Raw genomic sequence first — 18,625 nt, forward strand, 5'->3', positions numbered from 1 at the left:
TTTTTTTAAGTTTTATTTATTTGTTTTATGTGTACCGAAGTTTTGCCTGCATGTATGTCTGTGTACCGCTTGCATGCCTGATACCTCTAGATGCCAAAAGAGGTTATTGGGGGTTTAGATGGTTCTGAGCCACCATGCATATTTTGGGAACCAAACCTTGGTCCCCTGCAAGAGCAGATAATGCTCTCAACCATGGGACCATCTCTATCCTCCAACTCCCTTAAAAATGACCCATCGGGGTCACTTAGTCCCTTTCTTTTGCTTCTGGTTGTGGGGCCATCTTCTAAAATGGGGTTGACCTACCAGGAGCCACACCCTTAAAGAAAATGGACCTATCCACCCCAGGAAACCATGAACTGTTCATAGCTCCTCAGTTAGAGGTGGGGGCTCATAAGCCTTTTCCTCTTCTTTAGCCCCCAACATTGTTTTGTTTTGTTTTGTTTTTCGAGACAGGGTTTCTCTGTGTAGCCCTGGTTGTCTGGAACTCACTCTGTAGACCTGGCTAGCCTTGAACTCAGAAATCCGCCGGCCTCTGCCTCCCATGTGCTGCGATTAAAGGCATGCACCACCACTGCCTAGCTTAGCGCCCCCACATTTTATTATTAAAAGATATTCTGGCAAAAGGTTGTTTGATTTAATAATAACTGTAAACTGTAGCCTAAAAATGTTAAGAATTGTGCCGTGTTATAGAGGATCCTAGAATTTGAGTTTTGTGTGTATGAGTGAGTGTGTGTGCGTGTATGAGTACATGTGCATGTGTGCAGGCGCATGCATGAGTGCATATATGCGTAGACCAGAGGACAAGCTGAGGTGTTATTCCCCAGGCACTCATCACCTTTGTTGTTGGGACACAGGCTCTCAGTGGCCAGAAAGTCACCAGATAGGCTAGGATGGCTAGCTTTTGAGCTCCAGGGATCTAGCTGTGTCCTCTGTGCTGGGATTACATGGATATGTACCACTATGCCCCAGTTTTCAGAGCTTTGTTTTTAGAACTTTGTATGGGAGCGCTGTATCTACATCACTACCACCCCAATGCCCATGACCTCCCCAGCTTATGGTCTTGTAGTTACTGTTATGTGTATATACATATTTGTGCATGTGTATATACAACCTACTGAGTGTGTGTAGTGTTGCTCATATATAAGTATTTAGAGCTGACCTCTCATCCTATGGAGGCTTATGCAGGGTGGGTCTGGAGGCTTGATCATGCAGCAGTACAGAGATACTTTTACCTAGTCATGTGTTTGGTTAAGATTTTTGCCTGAATATTGTTTCTTCCCCTACAAAGAGTTTTTTCATGTCTTGATTTGGTTTCCAGAGTCAGTACCACTCCTGTCTTTCAGGCTCTCTTGATATATTTGAGAGTTTGTGTGGAGGTTCTAGCAGAGGAGTACAGTTACTCATATATACTTGACCTAACACACTGGTCCTCTTCCACTTGTGGAAGGAAGGCCCTTCTTTTCATCTGAGTGCTTTGGAGCTGTGGGCGTAGAGGGGGCTGCCCATCTAGCCACCCAGATCAGTTGAGTCAGCTCTGTTGATTGACATTTTGGATTCCCCCTGGGCTTCTTCCTGATCTGCCCTAGGTAGCTTAGAAGGAAAAAGTGACCAGGAAATCCTGGTAGTTGGCAAGGCTTACTGGTCCTCTCAGTTAGACTAACTTCTAATGTTTCAATTACTAGAATGTTGAAAATTTAAGAATAAGGAAAGGAGGGCTGGAAAGATGGCTCAATAGTTAAGTGCACTGACTGCTCTTCTGGAGGTCCTGAGTTCAAATCCCAGTCACCAGATGGTGGCTCACAACCATCTGTAATGAGATCCGATGCCCTCTTCTGGTGTGTCTGAAGACAGCTACAGTGTATTTACATATAATAAATAAATCTTAAAAAAAAAAAAGACTAAGGAAAAAGGAAGCAGTTTGCAATTTAAAAATGAATTAGAGCCCAGCTTTGGTGGTACACATCTGTGTCCCGGTACATGGGAGGCTAGGGTGCAGGGATCTAGCACACAAGGGCAGCTTTGGCTACACATTTAGACCCCATCTCAAACAAAATGACTAGGGCTGAATGAAGCTTCATTCCTAGGTAGTGCTGCTTACTCTTGGATTCTGTAAACAGTCTAGTGGGAGGAAAGAGAAACATTTGAAAAGTCTGGTGTTTTTAAATGCCCTTGTTGTTATTATTATTATTATTGTTATTGTTATTATTTGAGACAAAGTCTGGCTGGCCTGGCCTGGAACAAGCTGTGTAAACCATGATACCCTCAAACTTGGTCTGCTTGCCTCTACCTCCCAAGGACAGGGGTTAAAGGCATGTGCCACCAAACCTGGCAGTGTTGATAGTTTTAACTGACTTTAACAATGCACCTTTTAAAATCTATTTATTTATTTTGAGGAGGGACTTCTGATATATTTTCCTATTCTTTCTTGTGCCTTTTATTGGCTTTTGAGGTTTAGGTCATATTTGGTTTGGTTCTCCAGCCTTCTTCCTCTTTTAATATATGTGATTTTTTGCAATTGTAAACGAGGGGATGGAAGAATGTGCTTTCTGGTAGATTAAAAATCAAAGGTAGTAATTTATTTAAAAACCATTGTGACTATGATTGATATTTTATGATATGTTTACCTCACGAGATTGGTTTGGAAAAAGACTTTTTTTTTTTTTTTTTTTTGAGACAGGGTTTCTCTGTGTAGCCCTGGCTGTCCTGGAACTCACTTTGTAGACCAGGCTGGCCTCGAACTCAGAAATCCGCCTGCCTCTGCCTCCCAAGTGCTGGGATTAAAGGCAGAAAAAGACATTTTTAATCGAGGCATACAAGTGCCTGTAGCTCTAGCATTAGCGAGGTAGGGACTGGAGGAACTCAGTCACTGGGCTACATTTATTACCTCCACCCCCCCCCCCAATAGATCAGACTTGTTTCTCTATTCTAAAAAATTGCATTTATAAGCCGGATGTGGTGGTGTGTGTGTGCCTTTAGTCCCAGCTCTTGGGAGGCAGAGGCTTATAGGTTTCTGAGTTTGAGGACAGCCAGGGTTATCACACAGAGAAACTTATTTATTTACTTGGGCATGGGAGTGGGTCTGTGAGGGCCATGACATTTCTGGAAGTCTGAGGACAGCTCGCTGGAGCTTGCTGTGTAGCCGGGTCTGGCCTTGAACTTGCAGAGAGCTCCCAGGTACCTGTATTGTAGGTGTGTGTACCTGTTCTCTCTCTCGATTTATATACTTGTTTATCTCACGTGCACTGCTTGCTGCCCCACAAGAGCCTGTCTCTGTGTGAGTCTTTCTTTATACACAAACTCTATGTGAGCATATGGTGAGAATTGAGTGTGAGTCACCATGAATCATTCTTACTATCTAGGGGAGGTGGCTTTATTTTTCATCAGATCAGTGGATCTAGTAGCATACTGGATGCAGTCCTCCTAGGCAGGTCTCTGAGAAGACAGCTGTATAAATCACTTTTCCTCTTGTAGTGACAAAGCAGCTTATGGAAGGAAGGGTTTGCTGTGGTCCCCTCAGTTTGGGGAGATGGGACAGCTCATGGAGGCGAGGCATGCAGTTGGGACTCCACTTCTTGGGAGATCTGGGAACTGGGCTACTTCCTCTTCTCCATTTCATCTTAAGCTGTGGGTGGCAGGTCCCATTCACAGTGAGTTTTCCCTTCTTTGCGAACTTTTCTGGAAAGCCCTTACATGGGCCCGTAGGTATGTCTCAGTGGTTCTAAATCCAGTCAAGTTAGCTCGACACTAGCTTTCCCCTGGTGAGTCTGGTGTTAGCCAAGAGAGTGCTTTTGTGGCTAGTATGCAATGAAAACCTTGCTGTTGCCCAGTGCAGTGGTGAACACCTGTAATCCCAGTGCCTGGAGGTAGAGGCAGGGAGAGCTCTGTGAGTTCAAAGATAACCTGGTCTATCTATCCAGGGATTCCTAGGCCATTGGGAGGCCTGTTTAAGAAAAGAAAGAAAGAAAAACCTAGGGTTTTTAGTTTCTAGTGAGCTTTCTTGGTAGTCAATACCTTGTATATGTCTTAACAAATTGCTGGTTCCTGAGTAGAAATCTTTTTTTTTTCTTTTTAAAGATTTATTTATTATTATACATAAATACACTGTAGCTGTCTTCAGACTCGCCAGAAGAGGGCATCAGATCTCACTACAGGTGGTTGTGAGCCACCATGTGGTCACTGGGATTTGAACTCAGGACCTTCAGAAGAGCAGTCTGTGCTCTTACCTGCTGAGATATTTCGCCAGCCCCTGAGTAGAATTCTTTTTTTTTTCTTTTTCTTTTTCTTTTGTTTGATTCTTTAGCTGACAACAAAAGGATTTATTGTACACGAGTTGCACTTGGCCACAAGAGAGAGCAGAACTAGTCCAGAGTGCCAAAGGTCCAGGGCAGAGGTCCAGCAGTACTGTTTTGGTCATAAGAAAGGCAGTCATTTTCCCAGGTGATCATGGCGAGGTGACGTTCCAGGTCTACTGAGACTTACTACCAACAGCAGCACATAGTCCGACAGCTTGTTTCGGTGTCCTGGCCTTGAGCATCCCTAACTTCTCCTGCAGGCTTTGTGGGTGCAACCTGCACATTCTCTTCTCCCACCACATCGCTCTCATGGTGCAGGAGGCTCAAGGAAGATGGCGCTAAGACCGAGCCTGAATAGAATTCTTTTTTTTTTTTTTTTTTTTTTGTTTTTCGAGACAGGGTTTCTCTGTGTAGCTCTGGCTGTCCAGGAACTCACTCTGTAGACCAGGCTAGCCTCGAACTCAGAAATCCACCTGCCTCTGCCTCCCGAGTGCTGGGATTAAAGGTGTGCGCCACCACGCCCGGCAAAAAAAAATTTTTTTTTTTTCTGAATAGAATTCTTAAGTCTGGCTAGGGAATATAACTCAGTAGATAGAGTACAGGCTAGCATACTAGATGCCCTGGGTTAGATCTCAGCAAACCCTTGAACCAAAGGTGGTGGCAGATGGGTGTGAAATTCCATTATACCAGAAGTAGAATCAGGAGACATTCAATTCAACAGCAACAAAACAGTAGAAAAATTGGGGTTCTCAAATCTGAATTTGTATTATATTAAATGGTTCTCCCTGCCTTCAGTGCACTAGGGATGGACCCCAGGGCCTTCCTTCCACACGTTATACAAGTACTCTACCATTGAGCCATATCCTCAGATGAGGAATATTATTTTTTTGTTGTTGTTGTTTTGTTTTTTGGTTTTTTGGTTTTTTTCAAGACAAAGTTATAATTAAGTTTGATGACGGGAGATGTACCAGTTTTGAGTTAGAATAAACCTCACAGAGGATAAGTTTGCAGCATCCCCCAAAGCCCCCCGCCCTTTCTCTTGTGCCTGGGGAGAGCACATACATGTGCCACGTGCCATGTATGAAGGTCAGAGGACAGCTTGCAGTAGTTTTGTTTTGTTTTCTGTATGGTCCCAGTGTTCAAATCCTGGCACCTTAGCACCTTTACCCACCGAGCTAGCCTCCCAGCTAGGTATTCTTTTTCCCTCCTCTTTTATTTGTGATTCTACAGATCTAACCCAGATAATTGGTACATGCCAAGTTACTTCTCTGTCACCGAGGTAGGGTCTCCCTCCCCCAGCCCCTTAAAAGTCTTGAAGAATGAAGCTGCTGGTGGTGGCACTCACCTTTAATTCCAGCACTCAGAAGGCAGACGCAGGCAGATCTCTTTAAGTTTGAGACCAGCTTGGTCTACAGAGTGAATTCCAGAACATCCAGGGTTATATGGGAAACTCTGTCTTAAAATGAAAAAGTCTTTGTTTGTTTGTTTTTTTGGTTTTTGGTTTTTTCTAGACAGTTTCTCTATGTAGCCCTGGCTGTCCTGGAACTCACTCTGTAGACCAGGCTGGCCTCAAACTAAGAAATCCACCTGCCTCTGCCTCCCGAGTGCCGAGATTAAAGGCGTGCGCCACCATGCCCGACTTAAAATGAAAAAGTTTTAATGAGTAAGAAAACATTCAAAGTTTGTCAGTAAGTATGGGTGTGAGAAGTTAAGGAAGGTATGACCGTGGGTATAGTATATTTAAAGGGAACGAGTCCACAGAAAGAATAAGACATGCATCCCAGCTAGCTCATGGCATGGGTAGCATATGTGGTGCAGGTAGACTTACTAAGAAGTTTGACTGTTATATCTTTGGCAGTGCAGAACTGTTTAAAGTTTTTAAGAGTAATTTCATGCCGGGCGTGGTGGTGCACGCCTTTAATCCTGCCACTCGGGAGTCAGAGGCAGGTGGATTTCTGAGTTCGAGTCCAACCTGGTTTACAGAGTGAGTTCTAGGACACCCAGGGCTACACAGAGAAACCCTGTCTCAAAAAACAAACAAACAAAAAAGAGTAATTTCACTCAGATCCTTGAAGGCAAAGTAGAGGTAGACTTGGGGTTTGTTGCAGTGATTAGGTGAAAGTTGATAAATGGTTGAACCAAGATGTTTGGTTCATTGAGAGGGAAAGTAAGGCTAAAGGAAATTTTATAAAGTGGAGCGTGGTTGGATAGAGAGAGACAGATGATATATTATAGCTTAGATGGTTTTTAATTTGGGCAGCCAGCAGAATAAGCTGTGGACTAGTGTCAGGACTACGCAGTGGGTAGCATGGATTGTGTAATGAGACTAAATTTAAGGTGAGCTCTGGAGAAATTTTAGTCTTACTTACCCGGGAGACAGTGGTAAGACACAGCTCCATCTTAAATCATTGGTAGAATGTATAGGGATGAGAAGGAGCTGGGAAAGCCAGCAGTAGAGGTAGATGGAGGAGGTAGGGCTTTTTATGTGGTGTAACACTGAAGGCTATCACTGAGTAACTGTAATTTCTTTTTCAGGAATGGTAATGCTATTGGCCTTCCAGTCCCACCCACTACAGCCTTAATTACCCCAGGTCCTGTTCGTCATTGCCAAATCCCTGACTTACCAGTAGATGGGAGCCTGTTCTTTGAATTTCTTTTCTTCATCTACCTGCTGATTGTTCTGTTCATTCAGTATATCAACATCTATAAGACGGTGTGGTGGTATCCATACAATCATCCTGCTTCTTGTACTTCACTGGTAAGTCTTCAGGTGCCTTGAAGTTTGTTGTCAGCAGTCCAGAAAGCAGCTGCAGACAGTGTCTCACATAGCCCAGGCTGATCTTGAACTCAGTATGTAGCCAAGGATGACCTTGAACTGCTAATTTTCTTCCTTCTGCCTCCATAGTGCTACCGCCTATCTAGAAATAAGTCCTCTAATAAAGTATCTTGCTACCAAACATCAGATTATTTTCAGAAATAAAACTTCCTAAAATTGTTAAAATATAAATATTGCCAAAAGAAATAAAGAGAAATTAGAATTCAGGAAATGCTTAATAACATCTCAAAAAGTTTGTGCTATTTATTTGGCTTTGTCTACATCATGTTAAATTCATTGCCAGATGCACTATGATTAAATTCCAGTAGCTTTTTCAGTGGTAGTGGGAATCAAACTCAGGACTTTATGCATGCTAGACACATACTTGAGCACTAAGCTATATCTCCAGCATCAACTTTACCTTTAAAAGCTGAATATGGATAATAATTTTTGAAGCAAACTCCCAAATTATGTAATGTTCATAACACCTGACTGTCTGATGCAATTCTTTAAGGAATTTATTTGGCTGGAAGCTGCATTTTAATATGTGACTTTTAAGGTAGATATAGTTAAATGTTGTAATCTAGAAATGGACAGGAAAGCATAAAAGAGGGTGTTTATTTTTGAGACAGGACTTCACATATTCCAGGCTGGCCTCAGACTCATTATGTAGTAAGGATGACAGTAAATTTCCAGCCCTCTTCCCATCTCCTGAGAGCAACAACTGTTTTATCAACTCAGCTACAACCCTAGTTGAACATGTCTTATGAGCCATGTGTCCAACATTTTCATATATATAGTCCTAACTATAAGGCTAGAATGTTCTTTAAGTGCATATGTTGTTTATCTGAATAAAATTGAATTCTGTTACAGAAATGAGATTGAGCTGGGAACTAGCTCTGAGTGCAGAGTAAATGTTATGGACTGGAGAGAGTGCTTCCTGTCCTTCAGAGGGCTCAGGTTCTGCCCCTACACCTGTCATGTCTTCACTCACAACCGCCTGTAACTCCAGGTCCAGAGAGCACCCTCTTCTGTTCTTCATGGACACTCGTGTGTACACACCCACACACTGACATGTGTACATGTAGTTAAAAGTTATAAAAATAAATCTTTCAAATCTTCTTTTGTTCTCTTTTCCATTATATAGAAAGGTAGTGGTAATCATGAAGCAGAGAAGGGTTTCCATAAAGGTTGTCTATAAATGTCCATGGTTCTAGTCAGGAGACTTGACATGCATGTCGTCTAGGCAGAAGCCACTGTTCTGTTCTGTTCTATGAATTGGCTACAAAATATTTGAGAACCTTCTAGATGGGTAGATATGGGAAGGGAATAAGGTTTTTAAAGTTTTTAAGAATTTTTTTCATTTGATTGTTCTTGGAATTAATTGTTGACTTGTCTTTCTGGATTGACGATGCTATGAGACTTATTTTAATATAAGAATTGTAATGAGTTGGTGTCAAAAAAAATTTTTTTTTATAGTTCTTTTTCTCCCTGCCAGGATTATGAACTTATTGAGTATAGAACATATACTTAACCTATTCGTGCCCAGAAGCAGTAGTTCTTGGCAAGGAAGCTCCGAAAGGAAGTCAGTGCCCAGAGTTTTACCTTGACGTAGAGCAGGATCTCCTGAACTGTCCCATTCTGTTTCCATCTTAAACAGCAGCAGGGAGTAAGAGCCAGGAAAGTAGGGGTGCATTTGCTGTCTTCCTCAGCACTGTGTCCTTGGTGTCAGGAAGGGTACCTGCCATGTTTTAAGTGTTAAATACATATTTATTGAATTAATTAATTGAGAAATTCAAATTTTCCGTTTGGAAGCAAATGTAGAAACTTGCAGATAATTTGACCTTCGGAATTAAACTATATCCTTCCTTCCATGGTAACATGCCCAGAGTCAGAGGAAACCATAGACAGCCTCTCCTGGAGGCAACTTTCCAGACATTCTAAATCACGTTAGAGAAAGACTAAGTGAGCAGAATGGATATACCAAGTAGGAGAGAGAGGGCTTATCAGTAGATCCTCAGATTAATGTATTAAAGAGATGAGCAGTAGTAACTCCTAAAAACTGAATGCCAGATGACCTGTTTAATTGGACACGTTGTAAAGTGGCATTTAGATGAATTAGTCTCATAACTCTAGATGATTACTTTTTTGCTTTTGAGATAGTGTCTTGCTGTGTAGACCAGGCATGCGTCATCTCCATGCCCAGCCCTTTTCAGTAAAGCAGTTTCAAAAGTGTTTTAGATAATTGTTTAAATGTTTGGGAAGATACAGCAGTTTGTCATGGAGAGAGAAGTAGCAGCCTTGAGGTTTTCTGCTTCCTGTGCTGTGTAGCAGTCTCGGAAGACCTCTCGCTCGGGGCAGGGCAGGCTCTGTTACAGCGGTGAGCTGGGTACGCGCTCGGGGTGCTTCTCTCTGATGCACTTCTTTGTTTCTCTTGTAGAATTTTCACCTCATTGATTATTACCTGGCAGCATTCATCACAGTGATGCTTGCGAGGAGGCTTGTATGGGCCCTCATTTCCGAGGTATACTGGCTCATTCACTCTCTTCTGTCACCTATAGCTGGACGTAGTCACAAACAAGAATGGGATCAGACTCAAAATTCGAAGTGACCAAATATAATTGTAATAGTGTTATAAATTAATTGCTTCTATGGGAGTTGTACTAGTACTTAAGAAAAAAGTTTTCCTAACAGTGTTTAATCTAAATGTGAAGTATTTTAAGAGAATTATTAGAAATGTAACTTTTGTAGGATTGTAGGATCTGAGCTTATTTTTACCTTATATTGTATTTTTGTGCAATCTTTAATTTTAAAGTTCTTGTTAAAAACAGATGTGTTTCAGTTGATGAGTTACTTGTATATGTGTATATATATATATATATATATATGTAGTTGAATTTTTTTTTTTTTTTTTTTTTTTTTTTTTTTTTTTTTTTTTTTTGGTTTTTCGAGACAGGGTTTCTCTGTATAGCCCTGGCTGTCCTGGAACTCACTTTGTAGACCAGGCTGGCCTCGAACTCAGAAATCCGCCTGCCTCTGCCTCCCGAGTGCTGGGATTAAAGGCGTGCGCCACCACGCCCGGCTGTAGTTGAATTTGAAATATTCATTTTCAGATAACATTCACTTGAAATAGTTTATATACTACTTGTGAAATGTCCTAACAAGAAACAATTTGAGTTTATTAGAACTTCCAGTTTTGAAAAGACAGGGTTAAATCTGAAAATTAAAATCTAAGCCTTAGTGGACAGAGGAAAGAGTCGCAGTAGTAGATGATCTTCTAAAAGATTGGTGTTGTTGATAGAGGTGGTCGTTGGTATCATCTTTCATTCATATATATATATATATATATATATATATGTACATGTATATGTGTAAACTTGGTGAGGCAAGAGAATGTGGTTTCACAAATTCTACTGTATTTAACATGAAAACAAATGACCAAAACAAAAAATGGTACCTTAGCCAAACTCACTGGTGATTCTTAACCTTGGAAAGTTATATTTCAGTATGAAATTCTAAATGAATATTTGCTATAATCATAGATAACTAAGAGCCATCTTTCTCTTTTATTTATTTATTTTTTATTTTATGTGCACTGGTGTTTTGCCTGCATATATGTGTCTGAGGATACCAGATCTTAGAATTATAGACAGTTGTAAGCTGCCACGTGGTTGCTGTGCATTGAACCTGGGTCCTCTGGAAGAGCAGTCAGTACTCCCAATTGCTGAGCCGTCTCTCTAGCCCCCAGCTTTTCCCTTTATTAAGATTTATTTTTTTATTTATGTGTATGTATTTGTGTGAGTGTATGGCACGTGTGTGCTGGTGTCCATGGTAGTCAGAAGAGGGGACAGATCTCTTGGAGCTGGAGTTATGAGTGGCTGTGAGCAACCTAACATAGATGCTGGGGACCACATTGGGCTCCTTTGGAAGAGCTGCAAGCTCTTAACTGCCAAGCCATCTTTCCAGTCCCAGAGTTTTCCTCTAGAGCAGACATAAGCATCTGTGTGTATGAGTTCTAACTGAAGCACTGGATTTCTGTGAACTTAACTGCAAAGCTGTGGTAGTAAGATTGCTTCTTTTCAACAGTGGGGAACCTTTCACCAAGTTTGTTTCAGGAGATGAAAGTAGATAGAACTTGATCTGTTGACACATGCCTGAAGTACCAACACTCGGGAGGTGAAGCCAGTGTGATCAGGGAGTTAAGACTAGCCTTGTTATGTAGTGAATTCAAGGCTAGCCTGGACTACGTACTTAAAAATAAGCAAAATAAAAATAGGTGCCTTTTTCTTTTTTAAAGCAGGGTATGTACCACCTAGATGTATTCCTAAGCCCTCATTTTACTTACCATAAGTACTTAGACTGGCCTTGAGCCCAATGCAGACCAGGGAAACTTGAACTTTCTGTCCTCCTGCTTCCGTCTTCTTTTTTTATTTATTTATTTATTTATTTATTTATTTATTTATTATATGTAAGTACACTGTAGCTGTCTTCAGACACTCCAGAAGAGGGCGCCAGATCTTGTTACTGATGGTTGTGAGCCACCATGTGGTTGCTGGGATTTGAACTCTGGACCTTCGGAAGAGCAGTCGGGTGCTCTTACCCACTGAGCCATCTCACCAGCCCCTGCTTCCGTCTTCTAAGTAGCCAAGATTACAGGCCTGGTGTAGACCACCCCCTTTATTTTTCGTACTGGACGCCTAGTTTGGATAGTCGCAGAAAGAGTGAGCTTTATTTAGAACAGTTCAATAGTGTTTGGCTCTTTTGTTTTAAATGAGACATTTTATTTGTTTGTTCTAGTCCTTCAGTTAGAAATGGTACTTGTTAAGTTGGATGTGGTGGTGCAGGCCTGTGATCCCAGTACTCAGGAGGCAGAGCAAGGCAAGAGCTGGAAGAAGGCTATTCTTCGATACACGATGAGTTTGGGGTCAGCCTAGGCTACATGAGATCTTGTTTTTTTTTTAATACTTATGCATGTCAACTGGTTCTATCCTGACTTTGTGTAAGCCCTTAGTGACTGGGATTTCACTAGAGACTAAAACTTGAAGCAATTAATGCCTTTATTCATGATATAATTAATAGCAATCAAGCAGCTTTTGTACCATGTTAGAAAAAATCATTAACAGTTTTCAAACAGCCTGCAATTCTTACTGAAAAAAGGATGCTGAGTTTAAACAGATTTTTTAATCTAAGACTGAAGTCTATACTTTACTGTCCAGGAAGCGAGTGTAGAGTAATTACAGTATGTCCACAGTGTGCAGCTGTTGAAAGGTGACAGGGTGTTTACATGTTGACCTTCAAGTGCAGAAGCACAGGGCTTTTCAAAAGAGTAGGTTTGTTGTTTATTATTTGGTTTGTTTGACAAAAAGGTCTTAATTTGTAACCATGGCTGGCCTGGTGCTTAACTGTGTAGCCCAGGTTTGCCTTGAGCTCATGGCAGTCTACCTGTCTCAATCCCCTGAGTTCTGAGTTTACAAGCTTGTACCATCATGTCTGGCTTTCTGACAGTGGTTTTTAGAAGAAGACAAGGAGAAAGAAGAATCTGTTTGCTAATGGAAATAAATTGTCTCTGGGAAGATACACAGACTAACGCCAGGCACCTGTTGCTGGCTGGGGACAATGCTGGCGCTTCACCACAAACATTGTATTTTATTTATCTTTTGTATTTGAGCACTGTGGCTGCTACCTATTCAGAAATTAAAAATTAGAGCTGTATCATAATTCCTAAAATATCTAAATTAGATAGATAAAGCTCATCATAAAACATCTTTTCTGTCTTCCATTAAAATATGTCTGCCTTCTTTTGTTTTCTTATGCCACAGAAAGGATCCCTACCTGAGAAAGACCAGTCATTTTTAAGGACAGGCTGGAGGTAATTAACTCAGAAAGCTCAATACTGCTCAGCAGGGACTAGCTCTCCCTGGGTAGCAGGGACTAGCTCTCCCTGGTAAACTCCCGCTTGCTTCACCTGCAGGCCAGACTGCTGCTTTGTTTGCTCCACAAGACTAAACAGAAACTCAGCTTTCACCAGTTGGAACCAGATCTCTTTAAACATTACTCTAAGCAGGAATATAGGATATTTCACTGGAGAAAACTAAAAAAACAAAGCAGAAAGTTAAAAATTACAGTCCCATTATGAAGAATCATTTTTTTGTACAGTTTCTTCTAATCTTTATATGCACATAAAAGTTTGGTGTGTTTGTGTGTATGTGTATGTGTTTATATATTTTTCATGTGTTTGAGAACATCTGTATATTTTTCACTCATTCTAGCTTATGACCCTTTCCTTGGCCAGCTCTTATTTATCCTTGGATTTCAACTTAAATATAAATACCACTTTAAAGGGGTGCAGGCAGGGATACTGTGGATTAGACACAGAACTTCCACACATGCTAGGCAAGAGATCCAGAGATCTCCCACTAAACTATAGCAACAGCCGAATTTTTACTTCCTATTTGAGACAGGGGCTCACTAAATTGCCCAGGCTGGCCTTGAACTCATTCTGTGTCTAGGGAGACCTTGGCTTTGCAGTCTGTCTATGGGATCACAGGTCTGTTCACCTGACCCTAAGTGTGCCTAGAGGAAGCCTTCCCTGTTCAGACTCGGTTTTTACATGTGCTCCTGGTAACTCAGGTTTTTCCTGTAGCACTCACCATATTTTAAGAATAATTGTTTAAGTTTAATCTTTGCATTTCTTGTCTGGCTGTTTTGTCTTGATTGCCTTGGTTCCAGACCTTGCATAGGCTCTGTCATTTATGTCACAGTGCTTGAGAGTTTAGGTTCTGGAATAAGGCAAAATCACTGAGTATTATAAATGCTATTTTAGAGCCAGTGCTTAGAAGCAGTCTTTTAGTTTTTGAAAGAGTGTCCCTTTGTAGCCCAGGCTGGCTTCAGCTCGTGATTTTCCTTCCTCAGTTCCTCAGTGTGGGAGTATAAGTATGTGCTACAGTACCAGATTGCCTTTTAAATTTCTGATTTTAAGGTGAGGATGGAGTCTGTGGAATAGCTCCATTGGCTTACATAACTTCCCCAGGATTTGACACATGAGGTCCATTGGTGTGGAGTGTGTGGTGTATTCAGGTGTGAGATGAAGCCATTTTTCCTGCTATAGCTTAGAATATCTTGATCCTTTCCCACAGTTTGAGGCTTAAAGTAGAGGCATGGTATTCACTTAATGCTGCTCCTCATTTTTAATTGCATATGCTGTGTGTACCGACAGTATGTGTGTAAGCATATGTACAGATGCTATCATGTATGTGATTAGCAAAGATCTGAGAAACGCATTGCTAGATTTTCTCATTGTGTGAACACTGCATAGAGTAGTTACATAAACTTGGGTGATAGTTGTCAGTCACCCCACATGGTCTCTTGATGTAGTCAAGAGGTGATACTGCCAGAATTGTACTATGTACTGTTCTACAATAATAAACTTATAAGGAGTAACATTAAGATAATGATAAAGTATGATAATCTAGTTCTAATTGTTTTTTTATCAAACACTGTTGTCTGTAACTATACTGTACTTTTATACAACTGGAAGTATAGTATGTTGAAGCCAGCATCAGAAACATACTAGGAACTGTGACATTCTGATAGCGATTATGTCACTAGAGGAGTTTTCAAGTCCGTTTAATGCTTTCTTCTTTTGAGATGAGGTTTGCTATGTTGCTCAGACTGACCTCAATCTCCAGGCCTCAAGTAGTTCTGCCTCCATTTTCTAAGTAAGTGGGATGAAGTCATGTGATATATGTAATCTTGCATATGTGTGTGTATGTGTGTGTGTATATATACACACACACATACACACAACACACATACACACATGTAAACATCACATCCACTTCTCCCTTAAATTTTTCCCATCCACTCTACTGAAATGTTTTACTGACCATTAGTGTGTGTAGTACTTATATATGCTAAGTGCTATGGTCTGTAAACTAAGGCATGGATGGTAAAGGAGGGACTTGAAATGCTCTCCTCTCATGTGTACAGGTGACTGCAGATCATTTTTACTCCTTTTCTGGGTCCTAGGACTACTGTTTTGAGTTGGTACCACAGAGGAGGCTAAGACGTGAGCATTAGGAGCTTGAGATCAGCTTGGGCTATATAGTAAGGCCCTATCTGCAACAGAAAATATGAAAATGAGAAAACAACAGAAAAACTGCTACTTAGATGTGAGCGGAGCCTGCTGGTTTCCCTGCACGTTATTCATGATGTCTTTTCTACTTCATTGTAGAAAAACATGACATTTGAGGCTTCAACTTTCCCAAAGATGCTTACTTACTGTCTGTTGTTAGTTTTAGGTGTTGGGATTAATTAAAGAGACATAATTGAGCGGCTGTGATAAAGAGAATTAAATGTGAAGATTCATTATTTCCATGTGTGCAGAAGTTTAAAAGGGAACTTAGTCTATCAAAAATGGGATTATTTATGCAACTTTAGTAATTTATTGAATATTCATCCAGCAAAAGGTTCAGAAGACAATTTAAAAGAGAGATACTGAGGCTCTTGCTGTGTGGTAGGAGATAGAGAGAGACTAGTCAGTGCCTCTCCATCTTCTTTTCCTTCTTTTTTATGATACTGGCTGTTGAATATAAATCCTCATTTAAGTTGGCCAAGCTGGCTTTAAACTCGTTCTGTAGTTCAGGCAGCTTTTAAATTTGTGACTATCCTACCTTAGCCTCCTATATAGCTATGATTACAGGCCTTGCCACCAGACTCAGCACCCTTCTATCTTACTGTACATAAACAGTCATTGCGAGGTTGTTGAAATACAGATTCCTTGGTTCAGAATCCTGTTGCCTATTTCTGGACTAGAAAGTTGTGAGGGATTGATGTTTAGTAAGCAGCCTGTGGCCCTCTGCTGACAGGTTCTTGGGCTAACATTTAAGAGGACCAGGTATAAGCAAGCTTACAGGAGGTCTGCATGAGGGTATGGAGGGAAAGAAGGAAACAGCAGTGTCTGGAGATGTCTAAATTCTCAACTGTTGGGTTGGTAGCTGTGGATAGGACACATTTTTTACTTTTTAAGGCACAGTTTAATTTTCACCAAATCTGAGCTCTTACTGTTAAGGCACATTGCTTTTGAGTAGAAGTGTAAAAGTGGATAAAATGTTTCTTTCGGTGCTTCCACACTCAGGCTACTAAAGCAGGTGCAGCATCTATGGTTCACTACACAGCTTTGATCCTGGCCCGCTTGGTGCTCCTTACTCTGTGTGGATGGGTGCTCTGCTGGACCCTGGTCAATCTTTTCCGAAGCCATTCAGTCCTCAATCTCCTGTTCCTTGGCTATCCGTGAGTATTTCAGTTTCATACTGTATTAACAAGTCTTCTGCAGTTATGTGAGTTATGCACAAGATATAATGGAGGGAAGTGAGGTTCTGCATACACAGAGTAAGACTTTGGAACATTGGAATGCCAGTAGATATGCCCACTATGGAATAATTTGTTTTCTAGAGTTAGGTAGTTGGGGAAGAAGGTATAAATAAACCAAGAGCATTCTGGGGAAACTGAGATCCGTGGCTATCCTCCCAGTGGAGAACATTTCAGTTAGCTCTGTTCATCTGGTAAAGGCCTCTAAGAGGAACTCGGCCATCAAGGTGACTGGCTGCAGAGTCTTTAAGTAAGTAGAGAAGCTTAAAGCTTTTTTAAGTAAAGTAAGCTTACTTAAAGCTTACTTTAAGTAAGTAGAGAAGATTAAAGCGTGCTACGGCTTTAATCTCAGGACTTGGAAGGCAAGTGCTGGTGGGTCTGTCTCTGAGTTCAAGACGAGCCAAGGCTGCATGATGAGACATTGCTTCCTTCACACCCTACTACCCACCAAAAAAAGCCACAAAGTAGTAATAAACATGTCATTAAACAAATCTTAGATTTAAATATACATGTTTGTATGTTTTGGATTTTGTATAATCTACCTTTTATTGAGTATTACACGTTTTTTTAAAACCCTACCCCATTTTTGCCTTTCAGTTTTCAGTAGCTTAGTTAGTCCAAGTCTAACAACTGAGGCCAAGTCTAACCATGTCTTTGCCTGACTTATAGTCTTCATTCTATTTTCGTTGTAGATAGCTAGAATGATTTTCCAAGTGGGACCTTTAGCTGGGTGTGGTGGTAATGCCTTTAATTCCAGCATTTGAAAGGTGGACGCAGGAGGATCAGTTAAAGGGTCATCCTGGCCTGTATAGTTTGAGACCGTAATTCGAAAAATTTAATTGTGTTGTTCTTTTCTTTAAAATCCTTCCTTGAGACCTGGAGAGATGGCTCAGTGATTATGAGGACCTTATGTCAGTTCTTAGAACCTACCTGGTAGTTCATAACCATCAATGATTCCAGTTCCAGGCAATCTGAAGCCCTTCCATGGGCACTGTGGTGAACTTACATACACACAGGCAAATACATATATACGTGAAGTACATCCTTTAAAAATGCTTTAATGGCTGGGCATGGTGGCATCTGCCTTTAATCTTGGAATTTGGGAGGCATAGGCAGGATCTCTGAGTTTGAACCCACTTTAGTCTACACAGCAAGTTCTAGGACAGCCAGGGCAATTACACAAAGAAACATTGTCTCAAAAAACAAACAAACAAGTAAACAAAAGTTTACTGAATCCTTTCTTTTAGTATACACAACCTTCTATGGTCTGATCTCTCTTCTGCTCCTTCTCATCTTGCTCTACATCAGCTGTTCATATCACATGCTATCCTGCTCAGCCCACATTTATTGCATGTGTGTTGAGGTTGCCTGGCAATCAGGAGACTCCTGATTTAACTGCTTGGGTTCAGTCACAAACTTGGGATTAACTGGCTTCTAGAACATATGTGCAACCTGTTCCCCATGTCTCATCCTCTAGCAGGCTAGCCTGGTTATATTCACATGAATTTGGCAGAATAAAGTGTCTTTGTACAGTTCATTTTAGCTTTCTGACTGTACTGTATAGGCTGACATCTTAATTGTCCCAAATAGAAAAGGCTCATTGCTGAGCTCAGCATGTGGATGGGGGTGTGTCACTCACCCACAGAATGAGCTGTGCAGTCATAGCAAGTGTGTGAGGCCAAGGAAGTGGGGTCCCCGTCACACTCTGCTATCCACTGAGCCTCTCACCGTCACTTCTAGATGTCAGCTTGTGTTTCAGCAGATTTGTTATTGTTCTGTGTAAAAGAAAGGGTTTCTTGTAGTCTTGGCTGTCCTGGAACTCACTCTGTAGACCAGGTTAGCCTCCACCTGACTCTACCTCCCAAGTACTGAGATTTAAGCACCACCCCCCCCCCCGCCCCCCATGTTTCAGCAACACCGTTTTGTATAGAGAAGATTTTAATTTGTTTTTGTTTTTGTTTGAGACAGGGCTTTACTATGTGATCTGGAATGTACCATGTAGCCGAGGTTGACCTCAGGTTATTGGCAGTGTAGCTGATTGTTTCAAGTACACAGTGACTTTTCTACCAGAAGCTTGTGCCTTTTTATCCCACCCAAATCCCACTCTCTCCAGGGCACACACGTACGTTTTCATATTCATAGTGGATCC

General features: G+C 41.2%; 1 protein-coding gene across 2 annotated transcripts in view; it reads left to right on the plus strand.

The window, feature by feature from the left end:
• Positions 1-18,625, plus strand: part of Tmem39a (transmembrane protein 39A) — a 28,533-nt gene that overhangs the window by 1,780 nt on the left and 8,128 nt on the right. The window contains exons 3-5 of one of the 2 annotated variants that reach the window (XM_021184782.3): positions 6,828-7,050; positions 9,548-9,631; positions 16,244-16,398. In XM_021184782.3, the coding sequence (XP_021040441.1) occupies positions 6,828-7,050; positions 9,548-9,631; positions 16,244-16,398 (462 nt within the window). The remainder of the gene's footprint in view (positions 1-6,827; positions 7,051-9,547; positions 9,632-16,243; positions 16,399-18,625) is intronic. The other variant, XM_021184784.3, reaches the window with a different exon arrangement.

The sequence above is a fragment of the Mus caroli genome, unplaced genomic scaffold (assembly GCF_978045245.1).
Source record: "Mus caroli unplaced genomic scaffold, Mus_caroli_1 scaffold_17, whole genome shotgun sequence".
In the NCBI taxonomy this organism is placed as follows: domain Eukaryota; kingdom Metazoa; phylum Chordata; class Mammalia; order Rodentia; family Muridae; genus Mus; species Mus caroli.